Source organism: Chamaea fasciata, unplaced genomic scaffold (genome assembly GCF_029207755.1).
Source record: "Chamaea fasciata isolate MVZ Bird 193981 ecotype frontalis unplaced genomic scaffold, bChaFas1.0.hap1 SCAF_22, whole genome shotgun sequence".
Lineage (NCBI taxonomy): Eukaryota > Metazoa > Chordata > Aves > Passeriformes > Sylviidae > Chamaea > Chamaea fasciata.
Window position 1 is genome coordinate 1,406,150 of NW_027094107.1, and position 18,840 is coordinate 1,424,989.

Below are 18,840 nucleotides of genomic sequence, written 5' to 3' on the forward strand. Positions count from 1 at the left end.
GCTCTGCATCTGCTCTGTTCTTTGTGCTCATGCAAATAGTTAATTAATTAAACCCCTACTGGTGATGGCCATGAGGGTAAAATTCAGCCATGAGGGGAAGAACAAGTTCAGCCTCTTGGCAGGCAGGGGGAATATGATGAGATGATGGCTGGCTAGGGACTTCATGAGGAAAATGTGGATGCTTTTATGGTCACAACCACTGGGAGGTAAGCAAATGGTACAACAAAGTTCGTTCTGAGTCCTGCTTAAAATGTGTGAAAGCATAGCAGGGATTTTTTGATTCCCAGCAAATTGAAGTTGGAGTTTTAGAAGTACTGAAGAAAGTCAGCTTAACCTTCAAAGTATTTGGAACATCTGAAGAAAATCAGATGTGTCATGGCTTCTGCTTGTTTGAATATGCTGCCCGTGACATCAGATGATGCCAAATCCTGGCACCTTGTAGCCAGACTTGGTTGGGAGACAAGAATGGTCTGTAGTGTTCCTCCAGGGTCTATGGGCAGTGTTTGTGGTAGTTTGTTTTAAAAAATAGCCATTCTATAATAGAAAAATACTTCAATTGAAATCTGATTATTTAAGAAGTTAAAATTTCCAAGTGCTTTCATCTGCTGTGAGAAATAATTCTCACAAAGGATTTGAGCAAGTACTGGAGCTTGGTTTCTGTGTTGGACCTTGGTGTTTGCTATTTTTCCATGCTGAAAAAGTTTAATTCTCAACTACAAACCACTGCTCAAGTGACTCCACACCATTCCTTTGGACTTTCCTAAGGGGAATAGAGCAACAGCAACATAAAGAACAAACCCAGGCCTTTGAGGTGAGCATCATCTGTTTTCAGTTTCATCATGCTTTTTGCCCGAGGAATAGAGAGTTTCATTGCACATAACGTGTTCCAATTAACAGCTCAGATCTTGATCATTCCTACAAAATTATTTTAAGCATAGCCTTTTGTTGGTCTGGATTAATTGTGCTACTTTTATCACAGATAATAATACGAAAGAGATGTATATGTAGTTTGTATTTCTAGGTCAGGAGCACATCAAGTTATTAAAATATCTTCTTGTCAATTGATAGCTATACATGTCTTTCAGCCATGTTCCTTAAAAGTAGGGTAATATGTACTTAAGAAAACTAATTGCTCTCATTATGGAGAGAAACAGTGGGTGTGATGAGACTCTGCAGTGGTTTGTCCTGCCAGCTGAGCTCTGCCAAGCCTGTTGGAGCAGGGGAAGGGCTCCTGTGTGCTGGGGAAGCTTAGCTGGGTGCAGGTCTGGTGGATGTGAGGTGTCTCCCTGCACTCAGTATCTGCCTGTACACAGATTTCAGTGTACTAAAAGATTCTGTGCTCCTCTAATCTGTTTTTGGGTTTTTTTGGCAACCTCATGATGATGTCAGATTTTGTCTTCTGGAGTAATTGCTGGGAGAGGGAAGCATTTCCATTTTTACTTTACCTCCACCTTTTCTCACAGTAGGTTTCCTTTTTCATGTGTGACTTCAGATAGGAATTATGAACTGGAGGCAATTAAATTTAGGTTTTTAAACTGCTTTCAAATACCTTCCCCAAGGAAACAGTGAAAGAATAAAATATTACAGAGCAATAGTAATAAATCTATGTTATTGTAAATCAGTGGGATATTAGTTGGTAATGCTGACTAAATCCCTTGAGGAGGAAAATGAATGTTTTGTGTTCTTATTTTAATCACACAGTTGGGATCCTAATGCAGAGCTAAGACTGGGTAATGCTTCCTGTTTCCTTCATCTCACTGGTGGCAGAACACCTAGAATGGCTCTTTGCAATTTTTAATGGAATCTGTCACACTCAGATTTCTTTTCTCCTAAAATCGAGAGAGAAAGATGGATTTCTTTTCTTCTAAAATCGAGTGAGAAGGCAGGTGTCTCCAACAAGAGACAGAGTTTGGTAAAACTCTAAAAGCTGCTGCTAAATCTGCTCTCTGCTGTTATTAATTACTAAATTCAGCAGATACAGGGTGCAGCTCTTGGGTAAAATGTTACATTGTGAAGCAAATTGTGTTTAGATCTGTTTGGAGAATTTCCCCGGGAGATGTGTAAGCTTGGATGTGCTGAAGTGTGAGAAGTGCTGTTGATTCTATTGTCACAGAATGAAATTGGGTGTTAGGGGGGATTTGGTTGGGTATTTTCTCATGTTTATATGTTGCTTTATGAAACCAGGTGAGTAGGTACATTTTGTTTTTTCGTTAGTTTCTGCAGAGAAAGATGTGAATTTTCAAAACTGGTTTTCTTTACAGTACGTGGATAATATTTGTCACCTGTTTCAGATTTTGTGTCATATTGGGCTTGGCTTTGGTCTTCTGTTTTGGTCCTGTGTGGTGATGGAAGCTCACACACAATCCCTACCAAATTCAGTCATCTTCTCACAAAAGCCTGCAACAACTTTCCCTTGGGCTGCCTTCCAATCCTCCTCCTTTCACAACATTCTAACATCTGACAGGAGTGTAGAAGCTGCTAGTACCAGCAGGGAAAATTGTCTTGGTGTTCTTAGGTGTAGCTGCCAATGATGCATTTCCTGATCTAGAGAATTGTCTGATTACAAAGGCAAGCCGGGCTGAAGCTGCCCCAGGCAGGGCAACTTGGGGCTGCTCACCTTCAACCTGTGTGTGGTTTATGTTATCCCTGCCTTGCTGTCTCTCTGCTTGGGAAACTCTGCTCCCAAGTGTGCTTGTGGGCTTGGAGTTCCAGGGCTGGTTCCTGCAGAGGGTGAGGGTCCTGCTGGTGATCCCCATGCAGGAGAGGGTCAGGATGGTGATCCTTGGAGAGGCTGAGGGCCATTCTGGTGATGCCCACAAAACAGGAGGATCTCTCTGGTGATCCTGTTGAGGGAGGAGGGTGGTTGTGGTGATCCTTGCAGAGGAGAAGAGTTGTTCTGGGGATCCCTGTGGAGCAGGAGAGTTGTTCTGGGGATCCCTGTGGAGCAGGAGAGTTGTTCTGGGGATCCCTGCAGAGGAGATCAGTTGTTCTGGGGATGCCCGTGGAGCAGTAGGGTCACTGTGGTGCTGTTACTATGAGTTTGAGCACCTGCTCCGTGTTACTCTTCACAGGGGTGCTGTGTCTAAAGGCTGTGATTAACCTGCCGTGGCTGAATGGGGGTTGTGGAGTCGCCCAAGGCCGCGGCTCTCCTGCACGGACACGGTGTGTCCCCGGTGTGACACCGGCTCCTGTCCCCGCTGTCCATCCCCGGGCTGTGCCAGCGCTGGGCTCCCGCCGCCATGGCCGCGCGCTGGGGCCCCCTGCTGGGCACAGGCGTCAGTGCACTTTGTTACCAAATGATGTCACGGGCCTCGGCCCATGACGCCAGCGTGACGTCAGCCCCGCCCCAGCCAATCAGCGCGGGGGATGTTGGGATGGTGACGTAAACTGCCCTAGCAACAGTCGGCGCGGCGCCGGCCAATCAGAAAATAGCTGTGGGCGGCCGTGAGCCAATGGGAGGCGGCGGAGGAGGACGGCGGCGGGAGGCAGGTCCCCTCAGGCTCCCTCCGATAAGATGGCGGCGGCGCTGGCGATGGCGGCGGCCGCGGCTTTGTCTGCGCCCAGCGCCTGAGCGCGGCCCCGGCCCGGGCGGCCGCCCCGCTCCGAGCAGCGGCGGCGGAGTCATGACCGCAGAGCCCGTGAGGTAGGGCCGGGCCGGGCGGCTCGGCGGCGGCCGCGCGGGGTGTGCGGGGCGGGGCCGGGCCCGGCGCAGCCCTGGCGGGACGGGCGGGAGGCGGGATGGCGGCGGGCGGGCAGCGCCGCGCTCGGCCCGGGCGGGAGGGACCGCGCCGGGCCGCGGGGAGGCCCCGGGGGCGGCCCCCGCCCCACGTGCGGGCGCGGCGGGCGAGCTCCGGGCTGTGGCCGCCGCCTTCGGGCCGCTCCGCCCGGCCCTGGGCAGAACGGCGGCAGCCGACAGCAGCCCGGGAAGCGGGGCTGAGAGAGGCGCCATGTTAAAGTGTTCATAAATAGTTGTCTTTGTGCGCTTTCGGTTTTGTGCGGATCCCCGGGGCGCTGCGCCCGCAGCCCATCACCTGCAGGGACCCACCGTGCCTGAGGCGCTGCATGAGGTGGTGTGTCCTGACCCCCACAAATCCTCGCACATCTTTAGACCGTGCTAGGGGAACATCACTGTGTCTTTAGTGCTCATCACTCTGGCTTCAGTGCTGAGCCTTGGGTAAAGTTTTTTCCGCAGGCGTATTTGTGTCTCTTCACCTCCCGCCTTATTTTGAGTAGTTCATAACTCCTGTGTCATTTCAGACAGGAGTTACAGTGGTTTTTCTCCTCTTTTATATTGCTTGTTTTTGAAGTCTTAACGTTTCCAGTTAGGGATCTAGAAAAAAGAGGTTTTTGATGATTATCGTTACTGTTGGTGCTGATCACATGCTGATGTAGGTCATAAGTGTGGCTAATACACATTATTTGGTGCATGACTTCCCAGCAGTTAGCACTTTCTTCTGCGTGTGTTTTCTTACTTATTTTGCAGGACAGGGATTGTCCATCTCTCATCCTTTGGCCTTCTATCTCCCACTTTCTTCCCTCTGTGTTGTTGAAATACTTTGACAGTTTAAACAACTTCTTTTGTTGCAGTGATTATTTTGCTGAAGTGCTGATTAAGGAGCTTTCTCCATTTCCTTCTCCAGCCCTTGAAAATCAAGTGCAGGGTTGGATTTTTGTAGAACAAAAACATCTGAGTTACTAATATTTATGGCCTGGTTTGCAGTCTTCATTAGTATTTTATATTCTGAAAAACACTCTTCCGTTTGGACCACTTGGCTTTTTGTTTTACTGTGATTGTCATATTTTGTTCCCTGTTGTCCCTAATCTTGTTTGTCTTTTTTTGAACCACTTGTTCGTGGTCAGTAACATGCAGGGTTTGTACCTTTCCTTGTGTTGTTATTAGTGCCACAATTAGCATTGCTAGCAAGGGGCTGCCTTGGAGGAAGAGGATACAGAAGCTCAAACATTTTCCGTGCAGAGAGGATGGGGTTATTTCACATTATTTGTGACCTCAAGGATCAGAAAGCAGGGACAGAGCAGGTCTGAGATGGTGTGCAGCCTTTGGGTGGAGGAGGAAGCAGCCCTGTGACCAACTGCTTTTGAGTAGACATAACAATGTTTTGATGCTCCAAACTTTCCTTCTGTTCCTGAGCTCAGTTCTCACTCAGTTTAAATGTTTGTTCCAATACTAGAGCTCACTTTGAGCAGTTTGTACCTCCCAGGATCTGTTCAGGAGCTGGGCATGGCCATGCAGTGACACACGGCCCTGGACACTGCCTAGGCCTGGCCTTAGTGCCCTCCACTCCAGTTCTGCTGAACTCTGGAGCTGGGGAGAAGGAAATGAAAGAGAAAAACTCACCCTGGCTTCTTCTTGTTTCCATTTCCCACAAGTGCTGGTGGCTGTCAGCTGCCTGTGCTTCTGCCACTTCATCCTCTGCTCTCTGCACTTGTGTCCATGGCAGAGCTGTGCTGGGGGATTGCTGGTACAATTCTTGGGAAGATGTGCAAAAAACCTGAGTTTGGATGGAAAATGTATTCCCAGCGCTTCTGGAAGATTGACTTACAGTGTTTCAGAGGAAAATCATCAATCGATGCTAGTCTGCTCCTGGAGAAGTTTTCAACTTTTGTTGCAGGAATATTTTTATTAAATATTAAGATCCGTGGGAGCCTCCCATGTCCCAGATGAGAAATTTAGAATGATGAAAACTGGAGTAACCTCCTAAGAAACTTCTAAAAAGTGCTGCCTCTATAAATATTTATAAAAATGCCTCAATAACTTTTGCCCCAAAAAACTGCTACTTTTTTTTTTTTTTTTTTCCTTGTCCTTTCCTATTTAAGGGAGGAGCCTTTGTCATAGTGACCTAACCTGTTCCTACCCGTTTATGCATTGTATAAAATAAGCACAGCAATAGGAAAACAAGTTTTGAATCTTCCTCACTTGAACTATCTGGTAGTCAATAAATGTAGGGGTTTTGGTTTGGTTTTTTTTTAAAATTGGCAAAATAGTCTTCATTCCTGAGTTTGTTTTTTTTTTTTAATCCAGACTTTTCACCTCTCAGTGTGATATTGGCCATTTGGTTTTAAAGCTTTTCTGAAATTGTCTGCTCTTTTGAGTCAGATGAGTGTCTTTGTTCTGAGGGACATGGCAGGGCTGTTTGAGGTGTGTTACTTGATGCCACGATGATATAATTGGAAGTAAGTCAACACCAATCTCCTGTATTCCCTGAAGGGACAGTGAAAGTTCTCTGTCTTCCACACTGTTCTGGAATGGGCACAGGCAGATCCTTCGGCTCTTCCTGAGGAAGAGCAAAACTGTGTCATCCTCAGCGCCAGGTGTGGCCCAGAACCAGCGTCTGCAGGGCTTAAATGAACTTCTCTGGGCCAGGAACTCACTGCAGAGACTTTGTTATTTCTGCTTTTGTACAATGCTTTCTGTTAGGGCTTTGCGAACTTTGTGTCAGGCTCTTCATAGGGCTCAGCTGAAGGTGTCTTTTGCAGGAAACGATTTGGTGTGTCGCAGGGGTGTTTAATACAAAGTCTGCAACAGGGTGACTTGAACATTGTGGGAATTGAAATTCTCAGTTCTGTTACAGACTAACTCCTTGTACCCTCTGCTTGAAGGGTGGAAAAGAGAGTCCTTTTATGTGCCTCTGCCTCACCAAAAGAAAATATCCAAATCATGCTAAAATGTGCTGTGTTCAACATAAAAACAAATGTCTGCAGCCTGTGACCAAGTACATTTTGAACTGGATTACCAGAAGTGTCTTTTATGAAGGGAAGGCCTGAGGACAGTGCTGAACCTCGTGAAATCACATTTTGTGTCACTGGAGCTCAGCTCCTGCCTGCAGGTGATTTGGAAACATAAATGAGTTCATGGGTGGGTCAGTGGCAGGTTGTTCCTTTGGTGTGGCAGCAGGAGAAAGAAGAAACTGTAGAAGTTCAGTGGCAAATATCATGGAAGGTTTTATGTTGATTTGAAAAGAGGTGAGGTGTTCTGATTTATTTACTAGAGGAGGAGCATAAAGCTTTCATGGCCTGTGCTGAAATGTAGTTGTCACTTAGGATGGGTGATGGATTGATTTGTGTTGGGTTTGTTTTGGGTTGGATTTTTTTTTTTAGAAAAGGAGTGAAACCTTGAAAAAAATCAAGAACTTGATGACACCGGTTTCTGACCAATGTCAGCTGTAGTGCCATTGAAGCAGTTTATTTGCAAGTCCAAAAGCTGCATAGTTGTAGAAATTTCTGTCTGAGTGGGTCCAACTGTAGGTTTTAATGGTTCATCCTAGAGGCTTTGTTGGGCAAATGCCTCTGTCATGTCAAGCAAAACTGAAAAATAGGCAATAAATTTGAGACCGAGATGGCTTTTATCTTGTAAAATGAAAATCTGGCTTTGGGATGAGCTGCAGCCCTCAAAGCTGTGGCAGCTGTGGTTGGGGATTTGTGGGAGAGTTGAAGGGCCAGGCTTTGGTTCTCAGCAGAGCTGGTCCTGAAGGAGGTTTTGTGGAGAATGAGCTCCAGAAGGCAAATGGAGCAAAAGGCGCTTTTACAGTCAGGGGTCCCTTGGTCGTGGGGCCCTTCCTTCCCTTCTCACAGAGTGTGTTTAAACATTTGAAACACAGCTTGCTTTGTGTGTTCTGTGTGCTACACGGAGCTTCCTTTCCTGAATCAACAGGGTGAGGTGTGCACTTCACGTGGTTTTTGTCTCATAAAGGTGGAAATGCTGTGGTTAGATTTTCAGGTGACAGTTTCAGTCTTTTTCAGCTTGCAGGGTATTTTACCATTGAAGTTACACTTCGGTGTGGCATTGAACCAACCTAACAATGAGATTGTCTGTCTTACTTTTGCCTTGTGGGTTTGTGATGACGTTGCTTGTTTGGGTTTTTTTAAGATGCCATTAAAGAAACAGGTTAAAAACAAAGTTGGGGGTTTTTTTTCCACTTTTTAGTGAATGAAGTGTGATAACTCACACCATGTCAACAGATAGAAATTGTGTAATCTTCTTTGAACAGAATAAAGGGTCTCTCAGTGACTTTGAACTGTTGCTTTCTTATTCCCCTTGAGTGTCTGGAGGAAGATAATTCTGTTTACTTGTGTGAACCTGTTATGCTGTATCTAAGCTCCAAAATTACTTCACCCACATCATTGAGTGTCTTCAGCTGTACCAGGTATCACTTGATTAAGCCCCCATGGATTAAAAGTCAGTTCTAAACAAAGTAAAGAAGTGAGTGTGTGTTAACAAAGTGTCAGGTGCAGAACCTCTGAGGAAGTGCTGGGTGCCTTCATCTCTTTTCAGTCAGAGCTTTAGTGTTCAGTTATTTTCTGATGTGTCTGATCCAGTCAGTTCAATCTGCTCTAGGACTTACAGTGTCACCTTGCTTTTGCCTGCAGAAAACCATTGGTGAGTTAAAAAACAAACACTGGGATGAAGTGCTCTGCTTCCCCACCATTCTAAAACCATGTTTTACCTGTTCAAGTAATCTAATGGTAGGCTGCTTGTATTTTCTGGTTTTGTACTTTTTCTGATAGAAGTAGTTTCTTAGGACATGGCAGGTGTGGTGTGTTCACTCCATTTTTTTAAATTGGATAAGAAAATAAAACAACTCCTACTGGAGGTTTTATCCTCTTACTCTTTCCCACAGCTTTAAACTATTTCATTCATGTGTTGACATATTGACATATTTTATGTGAAACAACAACGTAACTGAAACCTTTGAACTGGGCTAATTCTAACCCTTTTCCTTCTCATCAGCAAAAACTTTAATGGATATTTGCAGGTGACAAAACACTGGCCTGATTACATCAAGGCTTAGGAGTAGCCTCTTTTCCCACCATCCTAAATAAATATTGAGAGTTTTGCTGTGGGTTGTTGAATTTCTGCTGTTAACACAGTCTGAAGCACAGGACAGTTGTCTACAGACCAGCAGTTTAAAAGTACGTCTGGTTTTATTTTTCTTGAATTATTTTTCCGCGGGATTGTTTAATTTTGTCTGCCTAATAGCTGTTCTGCAGTGTTTTGGTTTCAAAAGTGAAAAAAAGACGGAGACTTAATTTGAAGCAACTGTAAACATGCGTTTAAAAAACTTGTGCCTTGAACTATTTTAAAAGTTTAAACACAAAAATATCTTAGACAAGTGCTGAACTTAAGGAAGGCTTATGGTTTAAAAAAGCATATTTTTCAGCATTGGGATAGATAAAAGCTGAAAGGACTCCCGTGCCACTTTCAGGAGCCACATGAAATGCAGATGAGAGACACTTGTTTAGAGTGATAGTTGCTAGGTGTTTGTTTAAAGAAAATGCAGCTTTCAAATTATTGTTCCAGATGTTGGCAATAACTGGGTTATTCCCCACTTGTACTTTTAAAGTACAAAAAGAAGTTGAGTGCAAACCCAAGGTTTTCAGTGCAGTTTCAGAGGACAGTCCGGTGTGTCCTGGGTTTGCTGCTGGAGTGCTCAGTGCTGCTCCTTCCACTGCCCTGGGTAGGAATTTTCATCACCTCACCTGCCTTCAGAAGAAATACCATCATGTGATTGTGTGGCACGTTAGATCCAAATGAAAAGTGTTCATTAAAACTGAATTTGTCCAGGGTGATGTGATTTGCTCTGGGGGAGCACAGTCAGCTGGGCAGGGACAGGACAGTGACAAGTTCAGGTTGGGATAAGCACAGGGACATCACCCAGCATTTGCCGCCGTGGGCAAAACAGACTCTGCCTGGGGAATTCAGCTTCATTTATTGCCAATCAAACCAGAGTAGGGTAATGAGAAATAAATCCCCGAGGTTAAAATACCTTCTCCCCAACCCTTCCTTTTCCCCAGGTTCAACTTTCCTTGATTCTCTGTCTCCTCCTGGTGAGCGGTGCAGGGGGTGGGAGTGGGGGCTGTGGTTCAGCTCACCACACTCCTCCCTGCCCCAGTGTGGGCTCCCTCCCATGGGACGTGCTTCTCCATGGGCTCCTCCCATGTGGGTCCTTCCCACGGGCTGCAGCTCTTCCCAAACTGCTCCAGCGTGGTCCTTCCCCATCCCACGGGCTTCAGGAGGGAACTGCTCCGGGGGAGGGTTCCCGTGGGCTCACAGCCTCCTTTGGGCATCCCCTGGCAGGGCTGGGTCCTCCCGATGCCTGGAGAGGCTGACTTAGTGTTAAAGGAATAAAGCAGGGATCTATTAAAAATGCCTGCAAAGCATCCACCTTGGGCAGGACAAGAGCCTGGCTGTGGCTGCACCCAAGATGGATGATGGGTTTTCACACTTTTATAAGTTTTGGTCCGTTTCCATGTTGGGGTTAATTGTCCAGTTACACCTTCAGGTACCAAAGTCCCTCCTCCCAGATTGCTCTCCTCAATTCACTGCTGTTTGCACTCTTTGGGCCCGAAGCTGCAGCGGTGTCCGTGGTTCTGGGGCTGGAGAAGGATTGTTCTGTCTGGCTGAGCTGTGAGGAGAACTTGCTCACACTGTGTAGGAAGTTCAGAGTTACTAACGCAGTGCAGAATCTGGAGAATATGAAAGCTAAAACTTGAGGCATCTTTCCTGTGACCCCGATGTGCCCCCTCCCCTCCTTCCCCCCTGGCCTGGGTGTCTGCAGGGTTGTTGCTGTCACACATTTGCTCCCCTCTTCCAGCTGCTGTTTTGCAGCAGGTTTTTTCCCTTCCCAAATACACGAACCCAGAGGCACTACGGGCACTGCTGAGGGGCTCAGCCTTGGCCCGCAGCTCCTCTTGGAGCAGGCTGCTGTTGGCCCAGCTGGACATGGGGGAAGCTTTTGGCATCTCTGCAGAGAAGTTTGTCACCCCCGTGGCCCCCCAGGACCCAAACGTGGTACAGCTGAGAACACCCAGGGAACGGCTCTCAGCAGCCAGTGGGAATGAAGTGTGTTGTGTCTAGATTGGGACACAATCTGTCTGGCTCTTATTTATTCTGGTTATTAGTGGACTCATTTACAGGTGATTTGCCTACTCTGGATGGTTTGTTATCGTGGTTATTGTTTGTTATCATGGATATTATGGCTTGTAAAGGGCCGGGCGTTTCTTGTTTGCTTTAACAGCGCTTGCTCTGAATGTAGGTGAGGAATGGTGAGTTCCAAGGCAGCTCCCAAGGTCACAAATCAGGTTCATGGCCAAACCAGTAATAGCAGGGCACCTTCCCTTTCAGTCCTGCCTTAATTAGGCTGAGCAGTGTTGAAATAGCTCTGCAGTGGTGGGAAAGCCATTTGCTCAGAAAACTCCAGTGTGAAAACACTAATAAATAGCTTGGGGACTGTCAGTGTAGAGGAGCCTGTTTGCCTCAGTAGTGCTTCAGAGGTGATTCTACATTTTCAGGCTCCTGTGTTTATTAAAAACCACACTTTTGTAGATTGTGATCAGTTTAATAGTGACTGTGTCTGTACTGCAAAGAATAGGCATTTTGCAGTAGAAGCTTTAAACAAAAATAATAAATTATTATTCTGCAGTATAAATGAACAACATAAAATCAGTTTTGTACGAAACCGGATAAAGCGTTGCCCTAAATTAACATTTCTCTCTAGTGAAGTATGGTAAGTGTAACACCTTCACTTAGACTTGACCTGGTATTCCTTAACAAAGGCTTATGGTACAAAATGATGAATAATCAGGAGAAAAAGCAAGTTGAGAAGGCTTTTTAGTATTAGTTTCTAGATCATCTTTTGGTTGTCAGCAAGAACATTTTCCTCTGAAAATGATAATTTTACATTAGTTAGGACAAGAGTTAATGAAGAGTAGTAGATAATGTTCCAAGTATTAGTCACAAAGACACATGCTATTCTGAATTCATTCTGAATTGACAACAGTAATACTAAACTCACCTAGAGCTCCCATTTTCTTTCTAAAATGCTGTTACCAAAACAAGTTATTTATAAACTAAATGAGCAGAATTCCACATGTGTGGCTTTTTTGCTGTTGTTGTTTTTACTCCCAAAAATGTACTTTCTTGTGGCCTTACTAAATGTGCTTTATTTCTTCAGACCATCTGGAATGAATGTAAAATCTCTTTATATGCTTTTATTATCGAATAATTCTGAACAACTCTAATTTTTTTTTTCACTTAATGGTAGTAAATTGTCATTAAATCTCCTTCCTAAAGGAGAGCATGCAAGCTGTTAAGACTGCAGTGTACCATTATCATCTTCTGTAATGTTTTCCAAGTGTGCCTTCCATCCGTGAGGAAAAGGGAAGCCCAAGATTAGGGAACTGGCAGTTGTGTAGCAGCATGAGTCCAGTAATTAGAGGGAAAGACTTTTGGACAGATTGAGAGAAAAATTTTAAGGTACTCTTGAGAGTTCAAGAGCTTTGTTCTGCCCTTTCACACTTGCTCCAGTGATTGATGGTACAAATGTAGTCTCAAAAGGAAAAGTGCCCTTCACTTATGCAGAAAACCTTTTCACTGCACGGTGCTGTTCTGTTTAATTTTGAGATTTAAAGAAATTACAGATGATTTTTTAATGGATGGTATATGCTGTTTTATGTGGTTATTTTCACTGGTTGGAATAGTCACTGGCTTTGGGGTGAGGATATTCCCTCACTGCTCAAGAGAGCATTCACCTGCAACTCCTTCTGATAAAATGAGATTTTTTTTTTTTTTTTTTTTTTAGCACTAACAAATTGAAAGTCAGAAGTTAATAAATTGATGTGTTCGGAGAAACAGTAGTGATGGTAAAGGTGGATGATCAGGTCGAATAGTCAAAAGTTCTCATGACCAATAAAACAGGCACAGGGAATGTAATTTCTTCTTGCTATTAGAAGACTATTTTGAAATTAATGGGGAAACAAACAATCAGTGGGGAGGGTGGAAAGCCTTTATCCTCCATCTGGGCTCACTCCTGCTGGGGATGGGGTCGGTCAGGAGTGGGAAAAGTCTGCAGCAGCAGATAAGGGCTGATGAGTCAGGACAGGTTCCACAGGGCTGATAAGGAGGGCAGGGAGCAGACAGCAACAGCTCAGTGACACCTTCTGACCAGGGGCTGAGCACCCTTGGCCTGGGTCAGGGCAGCTGGAAATGCCTTGGCCTGGGGAACGGCAGGAGTTTTGGGAGAAATAAACCACATGAAATGTGGGGTAACATGGAGGTTATGAAATGGTGCAGCTTGTTAAGGCAAGCCTGGGATCGAGGTGTTGCTTTTTTTTTTTAAATTTTAATCAGTGAATGTACTCAGGGCTGTTGCTGGGATCTGAAAGTGGCTAGTGAAAATTGCCAGGGGGTTATTTTTTATGAATTAATAATCGTCAGCACTCAAACCGATCGAGGAATGATCTGGTCCTGCATGGTTGTTTCTTGACAAAATCCCCACCACACAACATGTATGTAGATGGCAGATTTAATACAAGTTCTGCATCAGCAAACTTTCATATCCAGTGGACCTGTTTGTTTCTAACTTTGCAGGTGAAACTCTTCTGTTAGTTCTAATGGTTTCAAAAAGGTGACATTTTTGGTAATAAAATAAAGATTTTACCATTCTTACCTATCTGGCTTTTGACAAGTAGAATATTAATTTTTTGCTGTCTTTATGTCATAGCAGAATTACCACTTTGACATTCTTGAATGTTGTCAATAATTGTAAACAGTGAAAGTGACTTAAAATAGCCTTTTTATGCTTTCTTGTCACTAAGGCTGCACCTACTGTTTCATTCAGTATTTAGTAAAAATACGTGTTTTTTATTTGCTCCGATATACTCACACAGAAACAGATGTTTAAATCTCTTGTGGATGTGTATTAATTGAGATTAAACATAAGCTTTCAAGCTTGATAAATTGGAGTGAGGTGCGTAAGTAACTCTGAGTGTTACTTGTATTTTAACAGCGAAAGCAAGTTGAATACATTGGTACAGAAACTCCATGACTTCTTGGCTCACTCATCAGAAGAGTCTGAGGACGCAAACTCTCCTCCAGCATTATCTAAAAACAAAAGTATAGGTAAAAAGACATTTTTATGTTCATTTTTAATGTATATGTGAGTCTAAAGTCAAATAAGTTGATGTTATTTCATTGTATCACACTTCACTGGGGTAATTATACCACGTCTTAATGTGATTTAAGCTTGATAAATACACAACAGGCCTTTGATACAATAGTTATTTCAGTTCTGGATCTTTCTAAAGGTGAAAAAATTTCATCTTGTGGTAATTTCCCTTCTCTGAAGCACAAGAAACCAAATACTCAGGTATTTTCTATGCCAGGAATTCCCTGTTCAGTGTTCCTGAATTTATAAATGCAGTGTCTTGGTTTTTGTGCTCTAGTAATGCTTTTACAGACCTTGTAGGTGTGGAAGAAGTTCTGGAGATTATGCTTTCATAGCAATTTGGAAAAGATTTCTACATATAATCTCGAAACATTTGAGAAGAATACTTCTAAAATAACTAGAGTGCTACACTAGGTCAGAATTGATACTGGAAATTTTTACTTCTAAGTTAGAAACAGGTAATGAAGTTTAAACACTTTGATGACAGTGATGAAAAGTGAAATTATTTCATGTCAGTACTGAATAAAATCTGTTTCCAAATGTAACTGGTTAAATTTGTTTCTTAGTTTAACTTGGATACAGGTGCGAAACCTTTCAATCTCTGCTGCTTAATGAGCTAAAAGTTGTGTTGATGTGGTGGAGTGCAGGAGAAGAGTGTGCTGGCTGTATTATAGAGTTTATTTCCAAACTCCTGTTGTCTGAAGTCATATCTGCCATGGGTTTTTTGGTGTGTAGTTTTTATCTTTTAATGTTTTGTTTAGAGAGAGAGAATCTGCTGCGTGTGGCATTCACCTCCTCGTGTCAGCATCAAACTGAGCTGTTAGCACAGGAAAAAGAAACTACTCATGTGGTGCTTCAGCAGAACAGTAAAATAAACTGGAATGTAGATGCATCTCAAAGTGAAATTTTGCTGAGGAAAAAGAAGCCTCCCTTTATCCTCTGTAGCTCAAAATTAGCATTTGGTTCCTTGCTGTAAAACACAGATTGTCTTTGAAATGGATCCACTTGCAAATTCATAGCAGGCATATTTTAGTGTTGGTTTTGAGATCTAAAAGAACATACTAAAGTTGAAGAGTCAGGCTTAAACACTTAAATATTAGGAAATGCCAGAATTTACTGTGCAAATTTCCTTCCCTTCCCAATGTTCATAACGAAAATGTCTGTAGCAACTGTGCTTGCTTTTTTTTTTTCTTAATGAGAGGGTGCTCATTACACCAGCAGAAGTCATGGATGTGACTGGGGCCAAATCAGATTTATTTAGTAATGGATCTTGTTTTGTTCCAGCATTTGGAGGATGTGTGAACTATTGGGCAGAGTGTTGTGAGGAGGGAGATGATGGTGAAGGTGCTTTTAAGTGTGGCCCAGGAAGGCTGGATGTTAGAAATCAGTTGGGTATTAGCTGATATTACTTCATATCCTAAACTTTTGTCTCTGCCACACACAGAGATCAGTTAAAACAGGAAGCAGTACTTGCTTTAGAGCCTTGATAATGTTCTTTATCCCCTCTGCACTGGAACTGGATGTCTCCCTCTTTTTGAGTGCATGGCTGCCAGCAGGAGAGTCACAGAGAGCTCAGGAGAACCAGCCTGCCTGCTCTTGTTCCAAGGTTGGAGCAGCAATCCCAGGGGAAGCTCTGCTCCCTGATAGCCCTGGAGTGGCTGGGCAGGGGCAGCCAGGGGAGGGGATGGCTGCAGCCCCCAGGGTCCCTTGGTGGGCACCAGGAGAAACTGGCACTGCAGCACGTTCAGCTGCTTTTGGAACAGCACATGTGCACCAGGCTGCCAGTGTGAGTGCAGAGCCTGCACACACTGGGGCTGCCAGAGCAGGGGAAGCTCTGCCAGGCTCTCCAAGCTGCTATTTTCCATGGCTTTATCGCTCAGGCAGAGTTGGTCAAGAGTAGAAGGTGGGCAGTATCCAAGCTCCAGCAGAAATATCACTCTCCTTCCATGCTCCTCCCTCACAACAGGGAATGCCTTTAATATTTTACAGAAGAAACTTAAAAAGGCCAAAAACATTGTCTGCTTCCATTTTGTGTTTCCTCCTTCGGATGTGGAAATGGCTGGATGATTTTCCCTGCAATTCACTCAGCTCTGCAGAGGTCAAATATCCAGCAATGAATTCTTTAAGTGATTCGGTTTTCCTGAAGTATAGAAGTAAATTGTTTGGTTTCCCCCAAAACTGAAGGTTAAGGATAAAGAAGTTGCAGTGCTAGTAGTCTTCTGTTCAAATCACAAATAATCTTGATAAGTATCCTGTAATTATGCTTCCTACTCAGTAGCATCTGTTAAAATCCTGCTGTTCCTAAACTTTTGGAGCAACTTCATACAAGAATCATTCAGTCACTGAACTCCAAAGTTTCCCTTCCATTTCCAGGACTGCTGGATTGGAGCAGGTGCCAATAGGTTGCAGCTCTTTATATTCCACAGTTCCCAAGCTTGAGAAACAGGAATTCTCATTAGAACTCGGATCAAATGGGATTTTTGTCTGTGGTTCCGTGATCCCAGATTTAATACTTTGTTTCTTATGTCAAGATGTGTGAAAGAAAATACTTACAGTGAATTCTTAGAGATCAGCAACAATGCACTAATGATATTATTTCTGCATGCAGTTGCACTTGCAGTGCTTCAGTATTTCTTCACCAACAGCAAGGGTCCCAGGGACTGAACTGAAAGGGATTTCTGAATTATTTCTGTAAAATTTATGCCCACAGTGAAATGTCTTTTCTGTTGTGCAGCCATTTGTCTCTGGAAGTCACAGTTATCTCTATCCAGGCTGGTAAAACACAAACAGTGCTGTGATGTGAAGAACTTCTGATGTTCCTTGCATCTCAATGGACTCCTTTAATTTCTCTCCACAGGTAAAAGTAGAGAACCTAAAGGAAGCCCAGCTTCAATGGAGAACAACAGGGATGAGGTAGGAATAAAGATGCTTTTGAATTCTGGTTGCAAGTCTAGTGCACAGTGGCTGAGTTCACTCTTGCTTTTACAAGAAATGTTTCAATAGTACTGTCAGAAGCACCCATTAATGCCATCCCCTTTCACCCTGTTACTCAGATTGCAGTAGGTACTTAGTTGCTCTTTAGGCAGATATGCTTCCTTTAAAAAAATGTAAAAATGGATGTACTGGATCTATGTTAAACTGAGCAGATTTTTTTGTGTGTGTGTGTGTGTGTGGTGTTTGTTACTTCTGTCCATTCTCCTATTGGAAATATTCTAGTGGACAAGATCTTAACATTGTAGTGAAAACACAAGTGCCACTGCCCTGCCTTTACTGCTGTAAATTCAGGTATTTTCAACTGCTCAGACCTCGCTATGATCTGAGTGCAAAAATCATTGAAAAATCAGTTTAGTTCTGAAGGCAGGCAGTGCTTTCTGGCACAGGAGCCACATGCCAGGAGTCTGTTGTGCTGCAGTTTGTGGCTGCTGCTACTCCTGATGCCAGAGCCTCTGCAAGGGTGTCCTGGAAAAGGGGATGCTTTCTTCATGGAGCAAGAAGAGCATTCCCAGACCTCTGTGAGCCGCTGACTTCTGACCTGAAATTCCAGAGATTCAGTTTAAATAAACTTAAAATTGCCAGTTGTGATGTCTGCTTTTCCTGCTGCTCTTTTAAAATTATCTTTTTATAAGGGCACTGGTGATTTCTGAGTTGTTTCTAGTTAATGCAAGAAACTGGTTTTTAACAGTTCCCTTGGATATAAATGTGTTGACTTTGACATTTTTTTTCTTGTTTCTAGGGAAGTAGTTCTTCAGAAAGAAACAAATCCTTAGGATCATCCCGTTCCAAAAGGTTGGTTTGGAAAATAAAAACAAATGAATCACTTTTTGGGTGTGGGAAGCTATAGAAAAGTGGGTGCACTGTGTCTAATATTTCTGGTCCACACCAGTATAAATCCATGAAGTTATGAAGTGCTGGTAAAACAAATGTCTCATGGTACACTTAAAATTCAAACCATTTCTCAGGATTGAAAGGTTAAGATGCTAAAGCTTGATTATTATTTACAAAGACAAGATTATCCCCTATCTTCAGGACAGAGGAGTTTGTACAAAAGTTCCTTCAGTCCTTCTATTCGTACATGTAGGATTCTTCCAAAGATGTAATTTGGGTCATGCAGAAAAAAAGGTTTGATGTGACTGACTGTTGGGAGAGTGCAGCATCAGACTGTGCTGTTGAGTTGTCCTGTGCAGAAACTGCCATTTTCTGTATCCCTGCTTAATCCTTTTAACCTCTTTGATCTAAAAAGTATGGAGTGAATTGTTTACCAGCTTCCTGAACCTACAGGAGACAAATGATTTGTGTCCCAAGTAAGAGCAGACTGAATCCAGTCAAAGTGCTCCTCATCTGCTCTCAGCTGATGCTCACTCAAGTTCTGTCCTCTGTGATTTCTATTAAATCCCAGTGAACTGTGCAGGGAGTTGAGCTTTCAGAAGATGCCTCAGTGCTGCTCTTTAGAAGTCTGGATCTCCTTTCACTTCCCTTTCTATCCAGGTTGCTTTATTTTATCATGCCTGCTGGAGTTAATATTCTTCAGTCTCCTTTTCATGTTTGTCTTGATGCTGTATTTGCAAGTGTGGTTTTATATTTGGCTTTAGTTTCTCCCTCATCTTTTGGATCCAGTCCTGCTGAACTCTTTTAATTTACATACTTTTTTTAGTCCTGTTTTTTGCTTCCTGTCTTATCACTAAAGGGTTTTTCACTCATCTATTTATCATACTGTACCTTGTATTGACAAAAACCAGTGTCCTGCAGTAGTTCCTGCATTGCCTTCAGACTACTGAAAAATTTGCTCCACATTCTGTATTATTTTCTTCCCATCCTGACATAGTAAATTCATTCATTTTCATGGCTTCCGTTTTAAATTGTTTGTGTGGAATTCTGTCAG

General features: G+C 43.5%; 1 protein-coding gene across 3 annotated transcripts in view; it reads left to right on the forward strand.

Moving 5' to 3' along the window:
- The first annotated feature begins 3,497 nt into the window (after window positions 1-3,497).
- Window positions 3,498-18,840, forward strand: part of ATRX (ATRX chromatin remodeler) — a 66,603-nt gene continuing 51,260 nt past the window's right edge. The window contains exons 1-4 of one of the 3 annotated variants that reach the window (XM_066202297.1): window positions 3,498-3,643; window positions 13,803-13,915; window positions 16,819-16,874; window positions 17,695-17,747. In XM_066202297.1, coding sequence (XP_066058394.1) covers window positions 3,624-3,643; window positions 13,803-13,915; window positions 16,819-16,874; window positions 17,695-17,747 — 242 coding nt within the window. In that variant the 5' untranslated portion in view covers window positions 3,498-3,623. The remainder of the gene's footprint in view (window positions 3,644-13,802; window positions 13,916-16,818; window positions 16,875-17,694; window positions 17,748-18,840) is intronic. The other 2 variants (XM_066202298.1, XM_066202299.1) reach the window with 2 other exon arrangements.